Source organism: Humulus lupulus, chromosome 1 (assembly GCF_963169125.1).
Source record: "Humulus lupulus chromosome 1, drHumLupu1.1, whole genome shotgun sequence".
In the NCBI taxonomy this organism is placed as follows: Eukaryota; Viridiplantae; Streptophyta; class Magnoliopsida; order Rosales; family Cannabaceae; genus Humulus; species Humulus lupulus.
Genome location: NC_084793.1, coordinates 292,211,652 through 292,231,853, shown reverse-complemented (window position 1 = coordinate 292,231,853; position 20,202 = coordinate 292,211,652). Strand labels below are relative to the sequence as shown.

Below are 20,202 nucleotides of genomic sequence, written 5' to 3'. Positions count from 1 at the left end.
TCCATATTTCCAAGCTCACTCGATCCAAGTCCTGACCGATCAACCACTGAGACAGGTTCTTTAGAAACCAGAGGCCTCAGGACGATTAATCAAGTGGGAAGTAGAACTAGGACAGTTTGATATCACTTATCATTTGAGGATGGCGATGAAAGGACAAGCATTAGCGGACTTCATAGTCGAAGGCACCAACCTTGAAGACCCTTCATACCAATCGGAGAGTGGAGATAACGAGAAGGAAGGAGATACTCCTGTATGGAAGCTATATGTTGATGGAGCATCCAATGAACACAACTCAGGCACAGGAATCATACTGACCTCTCTGGAGAATCATGAATCCATTGCGCTCTCAAATTTGGATTCAACGCTTCAAATAACGAGGCTAAGTACGAGGCATTATTAGCTAGATTACGCTTGTCTCGGGATGTACATGCACAGTCCCTGGAGATATTCAGCGATTCCCAGCTAGTGGTGTACCAGGTACTGAGGGAGTATCAAGCTAAGGGACTTAGAATGGTGCAGTACCTGAATAAGGTGAAGGACTTGTTGGAACAGTTCAAGAAATACTCAATTATACAAGTCCCGAGAGAACAGAATTCCAATGATGATGCTTTTCCAAGCTTGCCAGTGCCAAAGATGTGGACACTTTGAATGTCGTTCTCGTTGAATACTTGGCAGAAAGAAGCATAGCCGAGCAGGAGGCAAATCTATTATTTTTGAATTATCTGTATAACACCCATTGTGCTTCAATGAATGAATGAATTTAATTTCTTAAGTTTCACTTAATTCTTTAAATTTCTTTCAACGAGGGACTTGTCTTATAGACGTGTCAACCCCATTAGATCATGTTCGATTCTGGTCCTTGAGGGACCTATCGACCCATAAGATCCAAACAAGAGACTGGTTCGAGGACCTTGTCGCCAACTATTTGATCATGTTCGATCCCGGTTCTTGAGGAACCTATCGACCCACGGGATCAACAAAAGAGACAGGTCCTAGGACCTTGTCGCCAAATTAAGGATCATGTTCGATCTTGGTTCTTGAGGAGCCTATCGAACCATAAGATCCAAATGAGAGACAGGTCCTAGGACCTTATCGCCAAATTAAGGGATCGTGTTCGATCTTGGTTCTTGAGGAGCCTATCGACCTATAAGATCCAAATGAGAGACTAGTCTGAGGACCTTGTTGCAAACTTATTTGATCACGTTCGATCTTGGTTCTTGAGGAACCTATCGGCCCATACGATCAAAAAACAAGAGACTGGTCCGAGGACCAGTCACCATTATCAGATCATAATTGAATCTGGTCCTTGAGGGACCGATCGATAATTTGATCTAAGACTCTTTACCGGCTCGATTAGCCCATCTAGACCCGGTTGGTCCAACTTAGACATTTCTGTCTACAATCATTATAACGAGTACACGAGAGATTACGTAGATTGTGATCGACACTTGCTACACAATCTGCATCTGTGTATAGGTATCATTACTACAGAGTATGAAACCATCACCCGACTACTAATGAGGGACAAGCATTTGCTGCTTGCATCATTGGGTGAAAAGGATAGTACTATGTGTCTAATGCTCGAAGCAAGGCATGGTTAAGTAGCAAGTGACAAAGGTTTTTAAACCCATGATCACTTGGGGGCATATAGTACATATCGATCGGGGTATACACGAGAGCAATGAGGGCGTGACCTTAAGTACTAAGCAAGCTCGAGTTTTTCTAGGACATTTGTTCAACATATGTTCCGAAAGTGCAAAAAACAAAAACAAAAACAAAAAAGGCATTGATAGGGAGATTCCTAGCCATGTCCTTTTATGGGGTGGTTGGCTAGTCCATCAACCCTGTAGGGTGGTCGGCCTATCACCCATGGGGTGGTCGACCTGACCATTTTGTTCATGGTACTTGGTGAAGTATCGTACTACTCACATTACCATGGTTGTTAGCATGAAAAACGTAAAGGAGTAAGGTTAGTAAGGCACGTAAAATACATGTGTTCAGAGTATACTGATACCTGAACCAATGAGGGTTATGAGTTGATATACTTAGTAAGCATTGGAAATAAAAAATTTCAATTAATACACTGAGTACTCATAACAAACAAGCATAAAGGCATAAAATGTCATATGTAAAAACTGTCAAGTAAAAGGTGCCCCACCAATGGCATGAGAGGAAAAATAGAATAAAGGTCCAAGAAGACTAACTAAGGCGAGGAGTATCATCTGAAAGACTACCCTAAGCCTCGGCAGCCTCACGAGCCAAACATTTCCTAAGCTCTTTCGCTCACGTCTTCTTGAGAAGGAAATCCAATTTCAGATCTTTGTTGGACTTCCAGATCAAGTAAAAGCAAGAGAAGGCTGTCTCTGAATACTCCTCTCGAGCCTTGTCCTGAGCAGCTTTGACCTCTTACTCCTTCTCGACAAAAGAATCCTTCCATAATTGGTCCATGTCGGCAATTAGCTTCTTTTTCTCAGCTTCAGACTATTGGAGCTGATCGGCAAGTTCCCCCTCCATCTAGGTTATCCTGAGAGTCAACTCGGTCACTTCCTTCTGTTTGAGCTCTACAGTATTACGGAGGGTGTTGATCTCTTCATCCTTTGAGGCAATGTCAGCATCCCTAGAACCAAGAACGCGCCTAAGGTCCAGTACCTCTTGGCGGACAACTTCAAGCTCAGAACGAAGGTTGGAGAGCGTAGAAGTACACTCAACAGACCTATCACGGACATGAGAGGCCAGCATCAATGCCTACAAAGAACATACAAGTGTTAGATAAACGTCAGAACACAAGCTAAATAGATGAGAAGGGAACTGTAAAGGACTCACACTCTGAGTTTCTAAGAGTGACTTTGTGAGAATGGTGTTCAGGTCCTCATTCTTGATCCCATTAAAGGCTGCTGCTGTTGTTTGCTCCAGATGCGATACTTGGTCCATGAGGGCGCTTAGGTTCCGTATAGCAGACTGATGTGGCTCAGATAAATGAGCAGGCGCAGAACAAGAAGCACCTGCATCAATGAAAATGGGAGGGACTGGTGTAGACAAAGATGGCTCTGCCTCTGCGACAGGGCTAGATGTCAAAAGAATCGGACTAGACGCCAAAGGAGTCAGAGGAGACACCTCAAGAGGAACCTCCATGACCGACTCAAGCTCAACCCTGGCCCTTTTTGCTGCTCGAATAAAAGGACTGGCCTCAGTGGGAATCAACCTCTGCTGGGTTTGAACAAAACCAAACATGTCTAAGCCTGCAAAAGAAGATCAAATGCTAGAAGGATATTAAGTACAGATGAATCATAAAATAAAAGTGATAAAGGGTCGAACCTTCTGAATGTGATTCAAGTTCGAACGTAGCCTCATCAGTCGTCTGAAGCAAGTGACGAGTACGCAACAGATGCACCCTGTAATGCCCCAGATAGCCAAGACCGCTATACTGTGTACTTATAAAGGTGCAAAACTCGCTAATAAAGTCATTTAATTAAAAACGTGTCACTAACTATGAATGTGCTAGGGTTTAAAAGGGTTTTGGTCTCAAAAGATACAATTAAACAGTTTTACACATGGGATCCCAAAAAGAAACAGTGTTTAAAAGTTAGTTTACTGAATTTCCAAAATACAGACAACCATCAGCCATTCTAAGGCAAAATAGACATTTCTGGTTCCTCTATTCCTGCCTTCCCCTCAACCGTGGCGGCTGAGCAGCTGGTCATGTACATTCAGCTCATAGAGCTCTCCAAGTCAGGGCTGATCAAGCTTGCCCTTGCCCTTACCTGCACCACGTAGCACCCGTGAGCCAAGGCCCAGCAAGAAAACATAATATGCAACACAAACAACAACAACATGTAATCAATCCTATAAGCATGATCAAGCACTTAATACTCCACATTATCCACTCAACACACATTTAGAACCAACAATGCAGCTAATCACTAATAACAATCAAGTCACATAATAATCAGGGCTGACAACTTAGGCCGCACCCTCTGTTTACCCCACTGACTCCGGCCCGCTTAAACCGAGCTCAGTACATAATAAGCTGTCCTCGGCTACCAGTGGCCAAGCCGCGCCCTGTGCGCTAGTGTAACCCTCGGCACCTTTAGGCCGTTGGTTTACTGTCTACATGGCATAATACCATCCTTTCAAGCATACAAATTAGGGAGCTCTTAGTCCCATTACAAATACACAACCGGGTGCAGTTTTCTTACCTTTAATTTCTATGTTCATAGATTACGAACGACGTCCCTCGAGCACGATCCGTTTCCCGAGCCCTAGCTTAACACCTAGTCACAACCAATGTAATGGATTCCATTAATATTCAAATAAAGGTTTTCGGGTACAATACTAGCTTCCGGGACATCAAATTCCACCAAGCACAGTGGTGAAATCGATCCCGAGCACCCTAGGTTAAGTTCCCGCGCTTAGAATCTCGAAAAGATCATAAATGCACCTAAGGGTTGCGGCCCTTGAAACCTAGCCACGACCCGCCCCTAAAACAGAGCTCAAGCCCCCCAGTAAGCAGACACGCACCGCGGCCCTGCCCTATGGCGCCGTGACGCTCTCCTTTGGCTAAGCCTCCCTGGCTCTCTTGCTTCGTAGGGCCGCAGCGCTCTAGAACAGAGCCGCGACCCTACCCTTCGTGCCCAGAAAATCCACCATTTCTAGCATCCTAACCTCATCCAAAACCATCCCAAAGCATCCTAAGTCAAAACCCATTAATCTCAAAACCTTTAACATGTTTCTAACAACATAATCCAACAAAAATCCAGCTTAAAAACCTACTAAAATTCCATTTTGATTCCTGAAACCCAACAACTCAAAGCACCCAAAACCAGTCATGCAAAACTCAGATTTTAACCTCTAAATTACAAGTTGAAGCTTACCTCTTTTGCTGAACCACTTCCTTAACCACCTCTGAGCTAAAACCCAAGCACTCATCTTCAATTCAGCCCTTAAACATCAAAATTATAAACACCTTAATATTCAACAAAATACTCATAGTTCTAACACCCATAACACAACTCAAATCTTACCTTAATCTTGGTTGAATGATCCTTAGTCTGAACTAAGCTAAACCTTCATGAATCCAGCTCAAACACATAATTTTCAAGCTGATTTCCTTTAGATTTTCTATAGTTTTCTTAGGAGAGAAAAGAGAAGAGAGGAGAAGAGAAGAGAAGAGCTCAATAGGTCGGTTTGGGTCTTTTTGTTCTACTGCTTTCATTAACTTAGTCTAATCTTAGTCTGTTAAGTCAATCCCGAGGCTCGGGGTACCAGAAACGTCCCTAAAGGCAAAACGGTAAATTTCCCCAATATTCCCGCCTAAGTCTTCTAACCTCAAATATATCTCCATATATTTATTTCCATAACCCGATAGTCTAAATAACCACCCGATACCTAAAATACCCCTGACTTATCCAAAGTCAAATATTAAGCCCCGTTGTGACTTCTCCCACCATCCAGCTCCCTAGGATCGCCTCAAGTCGCGCACTGCTAATCTACCCACATAATAATGTGGTTCTCACAGATATAACATTTAACCTCATTTATATTCATATAATCATACAAACATGCTTATCATATAATCATGCATTAAATCAATAAATTCACACATAAGTCAATTATGCCTTCCCAGCGCACTAATCCAGGCTCTTAAGCCATATTAGTGATTTTGGGTCGTTACACACCCACCTCATCACCATCATGTCCGGCTAGCACCAGCGAAGAGGGTACCTCCTCGACATGAATGGGTCCCGGGGAGTCTATGGCTACCACGGGCTCGGAACCATCGTCATCCGGAACATCTGATATGGTAGGAGGAAACAGCCCCCACCTTCCTCAGGTTCTCCAGATTAACGAGGGTTTTAACATTCTTCTCATCAGGGGTCATGGAAATCAGTGCCTTGGCCCTAACTATCATATCCTGGGTCGGGCGTGGTCTATAAAAGGTCCCAACGTGCTTAAACTTGGAGTAGTTGGCCTCTGCGTCCTTAGTAAAGAATAGTTATCGACATATCTAAATGCCTTGCTATTTCCAGAGATCTCTTCCAAGAAGGTGTTGGTACCCTCGCTCATATAATGGTGGAAGTGGAAATACCCCGAGTTGCGCTGAGAGGGGTTTGTCTTCAGGTCAAACAGATAGTGGATCTCGTGAGGCACTGGGGCAGCCCATTTTCTGCGATGATAGATGATGTACAATGCAGACAAGGCCAAGATCGCATTAGGAGCCAGTTGAGAAGGACTAATACCAAAATAGTCTACTGTACTTCGGAAGTACGGATGAAGAGGAAGTAAGGCCCTAGACCTAATGGCAGAACATGTCCAAGCGCACATACCCAAAGGGGGGTCCTCAGCTCTGTCATCTGGACCAGGGATATTGATGGAAACCCCGAAGAGGTCAAATGTCTTCCTCAAGTTCTTTACCTTCTCTTCAATCATGTCAGAGGCCGCCCCTTGAACTAAACAACCTCATAATCAGCAGGACGAGGCTTCTCAATCGGTTTTCATATAATCTCACTGTCGAAGGTGGCCCCAGAATCTGATAAATGGAACTCATTTTGTCGTCTCTTCTTCTGTTGCTCAGCTGGCGATACTGTCTTGCTCTTGGAAGGAGGGTGAACCACCTTAGGACGAAATCTGTGAATGGGACGCTCCTGAGGATGAGTAGTATGGCGATGAGAGCCTTCGGTATAATCTTGCCGAGAAGAAGATTGATGGGGAACCCGACTAGTATCTCGGTGCGAAGGGCGTTGCAATGGTTCTTGCTGACCTGACCTTTCCTGCTAAGAAGAATGACTCCGCTAAGGTGTGCCTTGGGTGCCTTGGGAGCCGCGGGGTGTACTGTGCTAAGAAGTAATCTGAGAAGAGCCCGATGAGGAGCCCTGAGTGATATGCCTGGCAATCTGAGGATCATCTTCAGAGGGTTGCCGAGTTGTCTGTTTCACTCTCGCCATTGGACAGTACCTCTTTAAGAAATCTTCCTCATTGAATAAGTATAAAGCAGAATGAGGGAGAATCCTTTTCAACCTTTCCAAGAACTCCTGAGGAGTACGCTCACTTACTGACTTGTCTGATGAAGAAGAGCTGGACATCTGCAACAGAAAAAAAAAAAAAAGATTAAAGTTAGTAAATGAGCATAATGAAGCCAACAGCTAGGGGCATGCTCATGAACTAAAGAGTAAAAATGAAGAAATCAGGAGCAAGATTCTATATAGGGGGTCGGCCCAGTGAGCTAAGCATAGGCTGACCACCCCAAGGAAATCAGCTGAGGTAAAAAAAAATATTTTTAGGAACTCAGGTGGTCGGCTTATGCTTGGGGCGACCACCCCGAGTCCCTGAAAATCACCTAAGGCAAGAGCTACTCGACCCATAAACCCCTAAGGTGGTCGGCCTAGCCCTAATTCTAGGCCTGGAAATCGCCTAAGGGAAGGAAGGGGAGTACTTGGCCTATGAAGCTCTATGGGTGGTCGGCCTAGCCCTAATTCTAAGTTTGGGAATCGCCTTAGGCAAAGATTGGGAGTCCTGGAGGTGTTCGGCCTAGCTCTAATTCTAGGCTTGGAAATCGCACAAGGAGAAGCCAGTAGGTATTCAGCCCATGATTGGGTGCCATGGAGGTGCCCGGCCCAAAACTGATCCTATCCCTGGAAATCGCAGGCACTAGGGTTTGGAGTCTTAGAAATCACCAGGACTAGTGAGTGGTCGGCCTAGGGTCCTGCAACCCTGGAAATCATACAGTATGGGGTTTATAACCCTGGAAATCGCCCAGCTAAGGAATTTTACAGAGAAATGTTGATTCAAGTAAGTCAATTATTTTGGATCAGGGTACAACAAAACAAGAAGATTCAGACAAAAATTCCTCAAAAATGCTAAGAGTTTCTTATAAATCTAAGCACATTTAAATTAAATGATGTGAGGATTAGAAGAAAGTACTTACCAAAGATTTTAGTTTGAGAAGGAACTGGAGAAATCAGACTTGGATATGTTTGAAAGTGGCACATGGAGCAGGAATGAGAGAGAGGATCTACTTATAACCTCTGAGGTAGATAAGATATTTTTAGGAATTCAAATCTCCCTGAAAATATCTAATATGGTTAAAATTTAAATTCCTTGAAAAAAATCTATATTTTTAGGAATTTAAAATTCCTTGAAAAATATTTTTTATTTTTAGGATTTTAAAACTCCTTGAAAAATATGTTATATTTTCCTTTAAAATATGTTAGATTTTTAGGAAATTAATTTTCCTTGAAAAACCTAATTATTTTTAGGAATTACTAATTGTCCCTGAAAAATTCGTACTGAGCAAAGTATCGATAGTTAAAAAAGTACTGTAATGTCCCGAGGGACTTAACTATTTAAGTACTGCTGTGGTATGTTTCTCGGGCCAGGATCAAGTTTATCGTAATGTTGAAAACATTGTAATAAACTTGGGGGCAAATGTTATCCCTAAAAAATACGAGGATGACGTTGCGAATGAGAATGTGACACGTGACATCACAAATCAGGGAAAAATGACAAAGTATTGAGAAAAGACTGACGGGCAAAAAAGATAGCTCCAGGACCTAGGAAAGTCGACCAAGCCTAAACCCCCTAGGGGTGGTCGGCCTAAGTAGGCCCAAGGGCCTAGGAGTAGTCGGCCTGACCCCCTACCCCGGGGGTGGTCGGCCTGACCCCAACCCCTAGGGTAGTCGGCCCCAATTTGCCCAAGGACCCCTAGGGGCGGTCAGCCTGACCTCAACCCCTAGGGTGGTCGGCCTAAGCAGGCCCAAGGGCCACCTAGGTGGTCGGCCCACCCCATCTTTTATGGGGTGGTCGGCCTAAACCCCCAAGTACATTTCACTGAGAAATAATCACTCTTGTTCAAACTGAGATTAGTAGGCCTAGCACCCCGAAGATCAACAGGCCTAGCACCATTATGATCAATAGGTCCAGCACCCAGAAAGGTCACAGGTCCAGCATCCAAGCTTTGGTCGTTGGGCCTAGCACCTAAGTCTCATATACCAATAGAGACTTAACATCTTCCCATAGGTTTCTATCGTGAATTATCAACCACAATCCACAGAAGACAACGAGAAGACCCACGATCTCATAATCATGGGAAGATGGACACGTATCTCCACTACCTGATAATCGTGTGCCAAACAACGATCCCAATATTATTAGTCATGTAACAGCCCCTGGGTACTATAAATAAATAACCCAGGGCTTTATAAAGGGGGATCTTTTCTCTTTTTCTAGAATTTTGGGAGAAAAATCTGAGTGACGAGTGAACTCATTAGTCCGTGCTTGTAATTGTCGAGTAAGTCAATACTAAAGACGAAGTTGATTAGGTTATTACTGTTCATCATAATGAACATGACTGAACCACTATAAAATTCTTGCGTGTTTATTTAAGATAATCGTACTCTGACATTTGTTTCATTTATTTTGTTCAAAATGTGTCGTATACTGCACATACGACTGTTGGCCAATTTCACAAGTCAACAACTATAATTAAATTATGAAAAAAAAAATTTATAAAATAAAAAAAACTGAAAAAGTCATGAAAAATGTACAAAGTTGAAAATCTCATATTTATCAAAATTATATAAAAATACCATATTTCATATAATTTATACAAAAAACAGACAAAAAAAGTTTGGGCCCAATAAATGGGCCGGAAGTTGAGCCCGTATAAAAGCCCAATATATTACTGTAACATATGAAAAGATCATCTTCATTCTGTTCGCGCCAAAACTACAAACTCCCGCCATTTCTCAACATCCAACTAACTCGAAACCCTGATAGACACACTCCATTCTCAGACTGCACCAAGATCCAGAGAGAGAGAGAGAGAGAGAGAGCTAGAGAGAAATGGCGGACGGGGAACCAGTCGAAGCCGGGAGGCGGCGGGGGAGAGGATCCGAGGCCATGGCTCGTGCCGGAGCCCTAGAACGCCTCAAAGCTCTACGAAGCGGCGGCCGCAAATCCGAAACTGGAGGTTACCAGGTCAAGATGGAGAATCCAATCTACGACATGGTCGATGACGACGAGTATGACGCCCTGGTAGCCAAGAGGAAAGAAGAAGTCCGGGGCTTCATCATCGACGACGATGGTCTTGGCTACGGCGATGAGGGGGAGGAAGAAGACTGGTCCCGAGCTGGTCTTCTTTCGTCGGATGAGTCCGGAGGTGAATCGGAGAGACCGAAGAGGAAGAAAGTTGAGAAGAAGGAGCCTCGGCCGAAAAAGCCTTCTTCCTCTTCTGCTTCTCTTTCTGCCGCAGCGGCCATGATGGGTAAGCAGAGGCTTTCGTCTATGTTCACTTCTTCGGTGTTTAAGAAGAATAGTGACGATAAGGGTAAATTAGTGTCTTCTGATAGCATTGTGGATGATGTTATTGCTGAGTTCGCGCCGGATGACACTGATAGAGAGAGGCGTAGAAGGGTACATGTTACTCCATTGAATAGTTCGAAGAGTTTTATTTCGGCTAACTTGAATGATAAGAGCGAGAAAGTATCTAATGTAGGTATTGATCTATTGGCTCGTCCTGAATTTTCCCGTGCTGATAGAAATGGTGATTCAGAACTGGGCAGTGATGTTGGGAATGATTCTGTATTAAATTCTGGTGAAGATCGCGAAGAAGTAAAAGATAAAGGCTCAATTACGGAGTTAGAAAGAGGGAAAACTTTAGATGAAGAACCGGGTCGGGCTCCATACATTCAATCTTCTGACTCCGCAGAAATGGGAGGCGGGATTGATGAGAAAACATTGAATGTTGTTGAAGCAAAGGCAGAACCCGCAGCCAAGGAGGTGTTTACCTTAAATGCGAAGACTAAAGAAGAAAAGGACCCGGCTTTGAGTGCTACTGCAGGATGGAAGGCAGTCAGGAACGGAGAAATTGGGAATAGTGGTGGAGCTGTAGAGGTCAATGGTTCAAATAGTGAAGAGAACTTAGATTTTGATTTGGATTCAGATGGTTCTATTCCTTTCTACATAATTGATGCTCACGAAGAATTCTATGGTGCTAATATGGGAACACTCTATCTATTTGGGAAGGTAAAAATGACGATTTTGAATGTGACATTCTTAGTTTTGTTAATGTGATTTTGGTTAGAAGCTAACAAATCTCCTCTCTCTCTCTCTCTCTTCAATTTTTTTTTTTTGGCTTCCTTAGCTCCCAGTGTTTTATCAGAGTTCTTGCTTCTTGTCTTTCATGCATACTTCTACTTTCTGGAATTCGTTTTCAAAATCAAACATAAGGCATGAGGTCGAGACATCAATTTAACATACTCGATTCCCAAATTTTCGAAGTTTAACCCTTTTTTTCAAGTACTCACCCTGGACATGATACTTTTCAACATAATGAACTAATACCCATTCTCATATTATATCTTATGCTTTAAAGCAAAGTTAATCCTTATTTTCAACTACATGTCTTCCATTCAACTCCTAGAATCAAAATTGTCCTTAAAGATGATATTTAATATTTTGAGTTGCTATAGTGCCCCCTATGGCTGAGAATGTTAGAATTTGCTATGGTCTATATAAACTAACCCTGAAAAAAAAAACCGGCATCTTTTTCTGCAATGCAGGTCAAAGCGGGAACTGCATATCACAGTTGCTGTGTGGTGGTCAAGAACATGCAGAGATGCGTCTATGCTATTCCAAACCAGTCTTCTTTTAACGCTGATGAATTGACTAAGCTTGAAAAGGATGCTGAAGAGTCTAAGATTTCACCAGCTGATTTTCGTAAAACGCTCCAAGTATGTTAATTATCTAAATATATATTCCCCCCCTTATGTTAGTTTTCTATTTTAAATTTAACAGATGCTTTTCTGTTTCCCATTCTTAGGGTGTGGCTTCAGGATTAAAGAACGATGTGGCAAAACATTTGTTAGATCTAAATGTATCTAATTTTAGTATGGCACCGGTGAAGGTTTGTAAATTCTTCATTCTTAAGTTCTGCTATGAGCATTTTACCCTGTTTCTTAGTTAAGTTTGTTATCTAACTCTCTCTGTCGAGAATTGCTCAGAGTTTACTTCATCTTTTGCTAATTGTTCACGTATATATGTTCCAGAGGAAATATGCATTTGAGCGGTCTGACATACCAGTAGGGGAAAACTATGTACTCAAGATAAACTATCCATTTAAGGTACATCAGTTGACAATCAGATGATTCAGTTGTTTTCTTATTACAAAAATATGTGCTATAATTATAATCTGTCAGTTTGTGCTGCCTGTATTTTCCCCCATAAATATCGCTGAAGGCATTGATTTATATGACTTGTTGATTAGTATCAAATTTATTGGACTCTTATCTTGTGCCGTTTAACTCTGGTTTCGCTTTTGCAGGACCCGCCCCTTCCATCAGATTTGAAAGGGGAAACTTTCTGTGCTTTGCTCGGAACACATAATAGGTACTTGACAATATTCCAGCTTCATTTCCATTGCTTGATGAGTAACTCAAAATTTTCTTCTTACCTTCATCAATTGTGGAATTATTCACAATTGCTAGTTGGTTAATAAAAGAATAGAATCTGACTTTGCAATATGCAGCGCTTTGGAGCTTTTTCTTGTTAAAAGAAAAATAAAAGGGCCATCTTGGCTGTCAATTGCAAAATTTTCTGCATGCCCAGCTCCACAACGGGTGAGATTTTGAAGTCTGAGAATCACCTTCTATTTCAAGTGATGTTGTCGATGGCTTATTCTACACATTTTCAATTCAGCTAACAGTTTGTTTATATGTTACAGGTCAGCTGGTGCAAATTTGAGGTTATTGTTGATTCTCCAAAAGACATAGGGGTTTCAACTTCATCAAAGATAACTGGAGAGATTCCTCCAGTTGTTGTGGCAGCCATAAATTTGAAAACCATTATCAATGAGAAGCAAAATGTCAATGAAATTGTCTCTGCATCTGTTATCTGCTGCAACAGGGCTAAGGTTTGTTATAAAATCATTGTCACTCAACTGTATTTAGTTTGCTTTTTGACATACAAATTCTTGGATTTCCAACTTTTTCATTTCTTAAAGAACAGATAGAGTAGTGAGTAATGTTGTTACTTAAGTTAACAGTCTAGTCTAACTTGGAAAAGCGGTATGCATATTTAGTATTGCTATCACAACAAATTATAAAAATGCAATTTGTACATCAATTGTTGGTGTATGCACAGCGTGGAAATTTCTGTTGGTTTAATTACTCTTTCGGTATCCTAACAAGATACTTTACTTTAAATGCATTTTATATTTTTATAATTTGAATTAAATTTAATTCTCAGGGAATTTTAGATCTCTAATGCTGCTATTTGACCTTTCAGATTGACAGTCCAATGTTGGCCTCAGAATGGAAGAAACCTGGTATGCTAAGTCATTTTACTGTTGTCCGTAAGCTTGATGGAGGAATATTTCCCATGGGATTCACTAAAGAGGCTGCGGAACGAAACTCAAAGGCTGGATCAAATGTATTATGCTTTGAAAGCAGGTAAGTTTTACTCACACATAAAGTCTAAATCCTTTTTTTTATCATCCGACAGAACAACAATATCTGTAATTTATTTATATTGTTCCTCTTTTGAAGTGTGCTTAACTTTGGTTTTGCAGTGAAAGGGCTTTGTTAAACCGTTTGATGATTGAGTTACACAAATTAGACAGTGACATTCTTGTTGGACATAATATATCTGGGTTTGATCTGGATATTCTTCTCCATAGAGCTCAGGTGGGAAAACTCCACAGTGATTTATCCCAATCAATTTTAGATACTTAATGTGTACCTTGCAAGTTGAACGATAAATATTCTTTTTATTAGCAAGTTGCTTAACAATGAGTAATATGTTCTGGGTGCATTAAACTACCTAGCAGAAGCTCCCCTCAGCATTCCCCTCTTCCAAAGGAAAATAATAATAATTAAAGGTCATCATTTATGAGCAAGTAGTTAATATTGTCCTGCTGTCTTCTAGCTTCCTTCCATGTATGTTAATTAAAACAAAAAGAACTTGATCGCTATTCAATTAAAAGCACATCTGCGTGCTATTATTCCTTTTCCAATCCATCTAATTTGCTTGTTTTTCCAAGCTGCCAATTATGCTGTTTTGCTGGTCAGATGCACATTTAGGATCTTGCTGTTATTAGACAATTTACTATTATGTTACTATTGTGCCCAAAATCAAGTCATGGTTTCTCATTAACACAAGTTCCACTTATCCCATCATATGTGCACATAATGTGCTGCCATTGTCTTAAAGATGTTCAAATGTTTTAATTTTGCAGGTTTGCAAAGTGCCAAGCACTATGTGGTCAAAAATAGGTCGCCTCAAGCGATCTGTGATGCCTAAACTTTCAAAAGGGAATACCATTTTTGGATCTGGAGCAAGTCCAGGGATCATGTCTTGCATTGCTGGTCGGTTGTTGTGTGATACATATTTGTCTTCCCGTGACCTATTAAAAGAGGTATTGTCCTTTGTACTTTGTTTAGGAGCTATTGAAATGCAGCAATGATGGTCAATTTAGTTTCAGTTTCTCACATGCAAATTGGTTATTTCAGGTTAGCTATTCTTTGACAGAACTTACCAAGACCCAGTTGAACAAAGACAGGAAGGAAATCTCTCCACAAGATATTCCACGCATGTTCCAAACAATGGACTCCCTCATGGAACTTGTACATTCCAATGCTTACCATTGATTGCTATTTCTAGTCGATTATTGTTTCTGTTTTCATGTATATGATATAAAAAAGAATTTTTTTTTCCTTTTAACCAATTTAGTTTTATTAAGCGTTGACTTACAAGGATGTTAATGTTAATTTTAACATGCAACTAAGGCCAAAAAAATGTTACAACGCTAAATGTAGTGATAATACCTCAATATAGCGTTTAATGCATTCTAATAACAATTATATTGTTTTCTTGATGTATTTAGATTGAATATGGCGAGACAGATGCCTGGTTGTCCATGGAACTCATGTTTCATCTTAGTGTTCTTCCCCTCACACGTCAACTGACTAATATAAGTGGTAATTTGTGGGGGAAATCCATGCAAGTGAGTATATGATAGTTCTTTGTCATTTATTATGAAAGTTTGAAAATGCACCTGATTGTTATATTATGCCTCTAATGTGTGCCTTTTCAGGGTGCAAGAGCCCAAAGAGTAGAATATCTTTTGTTGCATGCATTCCATGCAAAGAAGTATATTGTCCCCGACAAGATTTCTTTTAATGCAAAGGTAACAAAACAAGTAAAACGGAGAATAAACGATGGTGTTGAGAACAAAAATGTTGATGAGTTGGATGCGGATGATGCAAGTTTGGACAACAATGCCAATAAAGGAAAAGGGAAAAAGGGACCTTCCTATGCGGGTGGATTGGTTTTGGAGCCAAAAAGGGGTCTATATGACAAATATATTTTACTTCTAGACTTTAATAGTCTTTACCCTTCTATTATTCAGGTTAGTAAATAAATCTAGTACCACCTATGCTGCTACTGTAGCTCCTAACATGCCTTTATTTTTGTGAATATTGATGTGTTGTTTTCACAGGAATACAATATATGTTTTACAACCGTAGAAAGATCTTCAGACGGGATACTTTCTCGTTTACCATCTAGTAGAACCCCAGGGGTACTACCTGAGGTATAATTTTCTTGTATATAAGTGTATTGCTTATTGATTACCGTTTTGCTCGGTTCATAGGTCATTTGTCATGTTGTTGCAAAGATATCCATTTTTCATAAAGTTTGATTTGGCATTAAGAATGACAGATCTTGTCTTAAGCATTTGTGTCTTATGCTTTATGGGTGTATTTCTAATGTGGAGTCATCTGCCTTGCGTTTTTTCTTCTATTAACTTTTTTCATACCTTGTAGTGCCTGAATGATTTTTCTCATATTATTGTGTAGCTGCTGAAGAATCTTGTTGAAAGAAGGAGAATGGTCAAGTCGTGGATGAAGACAGCATCTGGAATTAAGTTTCAACAATTTGACATTCAACAGCAAGCATTGAAGCTCACAGCAAATAGGTTGGTGTTTCTCTTCTTTCTCTGAATTCAATTTTTAAATTGCCTTGTTTGTTATTTGATAATGTCTTTAATCCCTTTCTATTAATTTCTCTTTATATGACTATACCATTACTGTATTCAGTATGTATGGATGTCTGGGGTTTTCAAACTCTAGGTTTTATGCAAAGCCATTGGCAGAGCTCATTACTCTCCAGGTATGTAATGCGCTCATGTTACAAGAAACTGTAATGATTTTTAGACTGCTTCTATCAAGTATTCAGCCAGTTATGTGATTGTTTTGCAGGGAAGGGAGATTCTACAGAGTACTGTTGATCTTGTTCAGAACAATTTGAACTTAGAGGTCATTTCTTGTATATCAGGATCTGGAACTTTATACGCCCTTAATTATCTGTGAACTAGTTAAAAGATTTAGTTTTTAAAGGATGCAGCATTTCTATGTAGCAGGTAATTTATGGCGATACAGATTCTATTATGATTTATAGTGGACTGGACGATATAGCCAAAGCAAAACCTATTGCAGGAAAAGTTATCCAAGAGGTAAGGCCATGATTCTGAACTTATTCAGAAAATATTATCCTACTGTATGGTTCCATTTAGAAATCAAATTAAGTTTTTGATTGTTTTGGGTCCATAGGGATTACTTTTTGTAAAAGAGATGCGAACACAGTGTCATGTGTTAAGATGAGAAATTTACTAGTAATCATTCTCTTGAAAAGAGTCCTATAATGATAAGTTCGAAGTTTGAAATTTGTAGATTGATACTTGACATTTTGTATAAACTTTTGTTTTCCTTAATAAATTTGTAGATTGATACTTAACATTTCTATTGGAAGGGTTTGATGATTAGCTCCATTTTGGCATTTAACACCATGTGCATTACAAATACACCATACAATTTTGGCTTCTTTTCTATATATTACTCTCTTTTTTATTCCCTAATGCAAGGTGTAATAACTCTTTTTTTATTCACTATCACTACTAGGTTAACAAGAAGTATCGATGTCTAGAAATTGACCTTGATGGTTTGTACAAGAGGATGCTACTTCTCAAGAAGAAGAAGTATGCAGCTGTAAAAGTGCTGTTTAAGGATGGGAAGCCGTATGAGGTACTATAAAATTAGTTTTAGGCTCTTGTTGTCAGTAGTGTTACTAGGGGGACAAGCAAAAAGCAACTTTTCTTGTGCAGGTTATTGAACGTAAAGGCCTTGATATGGTTCGCCGAGACTGGAGCTTGCTCTCAAAGGAACTTGGAGATTTTTGCTTAAGTCAAATTTTATCAGGAGGGTAGGCTATGCCGTACTATGTACTTTTCAAGATTTCATATTTTTTTTGGTGCTAATGCATTTGCCTTGTCACATCATCGATTCTTATGCCCGCACAGATCTTGTGAGGACGTCGTTGAAGCAATTCATAACTCTCTGATGAAGGTGAGTTCATCTGTTTTATTTAGATGGGAGTTGAGAATACTTTCCACTTTAAGTGTAAAAATGGCGAATTGCACTAAATTGACTATTGTCCTTGATAGACTTAAGGCATTGGCTATGTTTAATTCCTTTGCATTTGAACAGGTTCAGGAGGATATGAGGAAAGGTCAAGTAGCCCTTGAGAAATATATCATCACAAAGACATTGACTAAACCACCTGAGGCCTATCCTGATGCTAAAAACCAACCACATGTTCTGGTGAGTTTAAAGAACTGATTTTTAAGATGAGTCAAACTCTCAAATCACATTTTTTAATGTTACAATGTCATCTCGGGAAACATTCCTAGGTGGCACAAAGACTGAAGCAAAGTGGATACTCAAGTGGTTGCTCTGTTGGCGATACAATTCCTTATATTATTTGCTGTGAGCAGGTTTGTGATGCAATCGATTCAGTTTTCTATTGATTTAGCAGGCTGAACTTGAGCTTTTGGTGTTATTAAATTTAAGATATGACCTTTCATTTTTATATGCAATTTCTTCCTCTTTATCACTTTCCCGTTTCTGGACAGGGGACTAGTTCAATTAGCTCAACTGGAATCGCTCAGCGTGCTAGACACCCTGACGAATTAAAAAGAGAAGATGGGAAATGGATGATTGATATTGATTACTACTTGTCTCAGCAGGTGTGACTTTGTTGTCTCATGTACAAAAGATAAATTTGTATTCCACATCCTCTACTTTGTTTTATGGCATAATTTCCTCGTGCAGATCCATCCTGTGGTGTCACGTTTGTGTGCTTCAATTCAGGGTACTAGCCCAGAACGCTTGGCTGATTGTTTGGGACTTGACTCGTCTAAGGTAAATTATTTCTTTTCTTCCCTGACTCTTATACAACGGAAATTCTTCCTCTTTCATATTTCTAACACGCTAAGAAATTGATTCTTGTAGTTCAAAAGTAGCTCAAGAGACAATGTTAACAGTGATCCATCCAGTTCACTCTTGTTCGCCATTGACGATGAGGAGAGGTAACCTTTATTTTGTGTACTTGGTCTAATTCTTGACTACTTGTCCTAACATGTTTCGTATATGTCAATTCTTCCAAACAATGACCTGTAAAAATGTGTAAGATTACATTTAAAACTGCGGAAAGCATATACTAAAGGATTTGAACCACCTGCATCTTGAGCTATTTGCGGTTTGTTGTTCAAATAGTAGAGAAAATGAAACAAAATATACTTGTCAATTGCAGATATCGAGGTTGTGAGCCGCTGAGCATGTCATGTCCCAGCTGCTCTGGGTCTTTCGAGTGTCCAGCCATCTTTAATTCAATTTGTAAGTCAGTGAAGGAAAATCTAACAAGGCCACAAGAAGAGGAGTCTACCAGCAACTTTTGGCAGAGATTGTGCTGCCCCAAATGCCCAGGAGAAGGCGATGCAGGAAAGCTGTCTCCGGCAATGATAGCCAACCAGGTATTTATCATGTAGTTTCATTTAGGAAAGTACTGGACTTCAACGGTCTCCACAGAAACTTAAGCTGTTGATTCTGAATACTATTTTCATAGAGAATCCACTGACAATGTGAACCGGGTCTGTTAATCTTTCAGGTCAAAAGACAAGCAGAAGGGTTCATGTCATTGTATTACAAGGGCCTAATGACGGTAATTCACCTCTTATATTTACTATTCTGGAAATGTAGTACTGGTAGGTTTTCATAACCAATGAATTTGCTTTTCAGTGCGATGATGAAACTTGCAAATACACTACACGAAGCCTAAACCTTCGACTTCTTGGTGATTCCGAGAGAGGCACAGTTTGTCCAAACTATCCTAGCTGTAACGGGAAACTCACAAGAAAGGTTTGCTCAACAAACTTATTCAAATGAAGATCATTTCTTTTCTTTCTATTACTAATTTTAATTTTGATTACAAATGTTTACTTTCTCCAGTACACAGAAGCAGATCTGTACAAGCAGCTCTCATATTTCTGTCATGTGTTGGATACTGTACGCTGCATAGAAAAGGTTATTTGAGTTTCATCAAATGGTTTTATTGACTTGACATATGATCTGATTTAGATTGTAATTGAATGTGTATAACTTTCTGCTGCAGATGGACCCTACAACTAGATTGGCAGTGGAGAAAGAATTGGCAAAAATCCGTCCAGTGGTCAATTTGGCTGCATCAATAGTTCAAAGCATTCGGGACCGCTGTGCCTACGGGTGGATTCAGCTGCAAAGTCTAACCGTATCAGTTTGATTTCTAGTGTGAGCTGCTTCAACTCATTTTTGTTGACTTAATTTTATTCTTTGATCTACTCATGTATATATAATAATATGTACGCCGAAGATTCATTGTACCGTTAAAGAATGTCCTTAGAGGGAATCTTATGTTTCTTGATGCGTTCCCTAATTTAGAAGCCATGAATGCCAAGAACTGTTTCCAAAGGGTTTTTATATATTTTAAAGAGAAAGAACACAGGCCTTAAACTCGAACCCTTGATAATGTGGTGTACTATATGTGATGAAGGCATGCACTTTTGTGCCTTTGCGACTCTACTATTTCTATACTGTTAATGTAATGTAACAATACATTAAATACAAAATGGTACTGATTAACATCTCGTGCTGGAATTGTCAACTTGTCATACATAACCTATCTGAGGGCTACGCTTTAAGTAAATATATTTTGGCAGATATTTCATATATGAAAGTTTGCCACCTGTAGTAACACTTCTACGGCTACTTGCCCCAAAATACCCCATTTAAATAACTTTAGTACGGATTAACAAAGTGGGACACTGCTCTTTCACCAAAA

At 40.1% G+C, this 20,202-nt stretch overlaps 1 protein-coding gene across 1 annotated transcript; it reads left to right on the top strand.

Annotated features, from left to right (window-relative positions):
- The first annotated feature begins 9,723 nt into the window (after positions 1-9,723).
- LOC133809793 (DNA polymerase alpha catalytic subunit) lies at positions 9,724-20,008 on the top strand. The gene is made up of 31 exons (XM_062245977.1): positions 9,724-11,019; positions 11,556-11,726; positions 11,816-11,899; positions 12,042-12,116; positions 12,317-12,381; positions 12,521-12,611; positions 12,716-12,904; positions 13,279-13,442; positions 13,562-13,676; positions 14,228-14,407; positions 14,502-14,615; positions 14,876-14,995; positions 15,086-15,400; positions 15,491-15,583; positions 15,849-15,967; positions 16,089-16,161; positions 16,251-16,307; positions 16,412-16,504; positions 16,950-17,072; positions 17,153-17,250; positions 17,348-17,393; positions 17,535-17,648; positions 17,738-17,821; positions 17,960-18,073; positions 18,159-18,248; positions 18,339-18,415; positions 18,640-18,859; positions 18,994-19,047; positions 19,125-19,244; positions 19,335-19,409; positions 19,498-20,008. Exons 1-31 carry the CDS (start codon positions 9,838-9,840, stop codon positions 19,642-19,644), a joined length of 4,662 nt encoding a protein of 1,553 aa, XP_062101961.1. The 5' UTR covers positions 9,724-9,837; the 3' UTR covers positions 19,645-20,008.
- The last annotated feature ends 194 nt before the right edge of the window (positions 20,009-20,202 follow it).

Excerpts from the sequence above, each read along its gene's own strand:
- LOC133809793 (XM_062245977.1), top strand. The coding sequence starts at position 9,838 with ATGGCGGACGGGGAACCAGTCGAAGCCGGGAGGCGGCGGGGGAGAGGA. Across the intron at positions 15,584-15,848 it reads CCCCAGGGGTACTACCTGAG|CTGCTGAAGAATCTTGTTGA; the intron begins GTATAATTTTCT and ends ATTATTGTGTAG. Across the intron at positions 19,245-19,334 it reads ACGGGAAACTCACAAGAAAG|TACACAGAAGCAGATCTGTA; the intron begins GTTTGCTCAACA and ends TACTTTCTCCAG.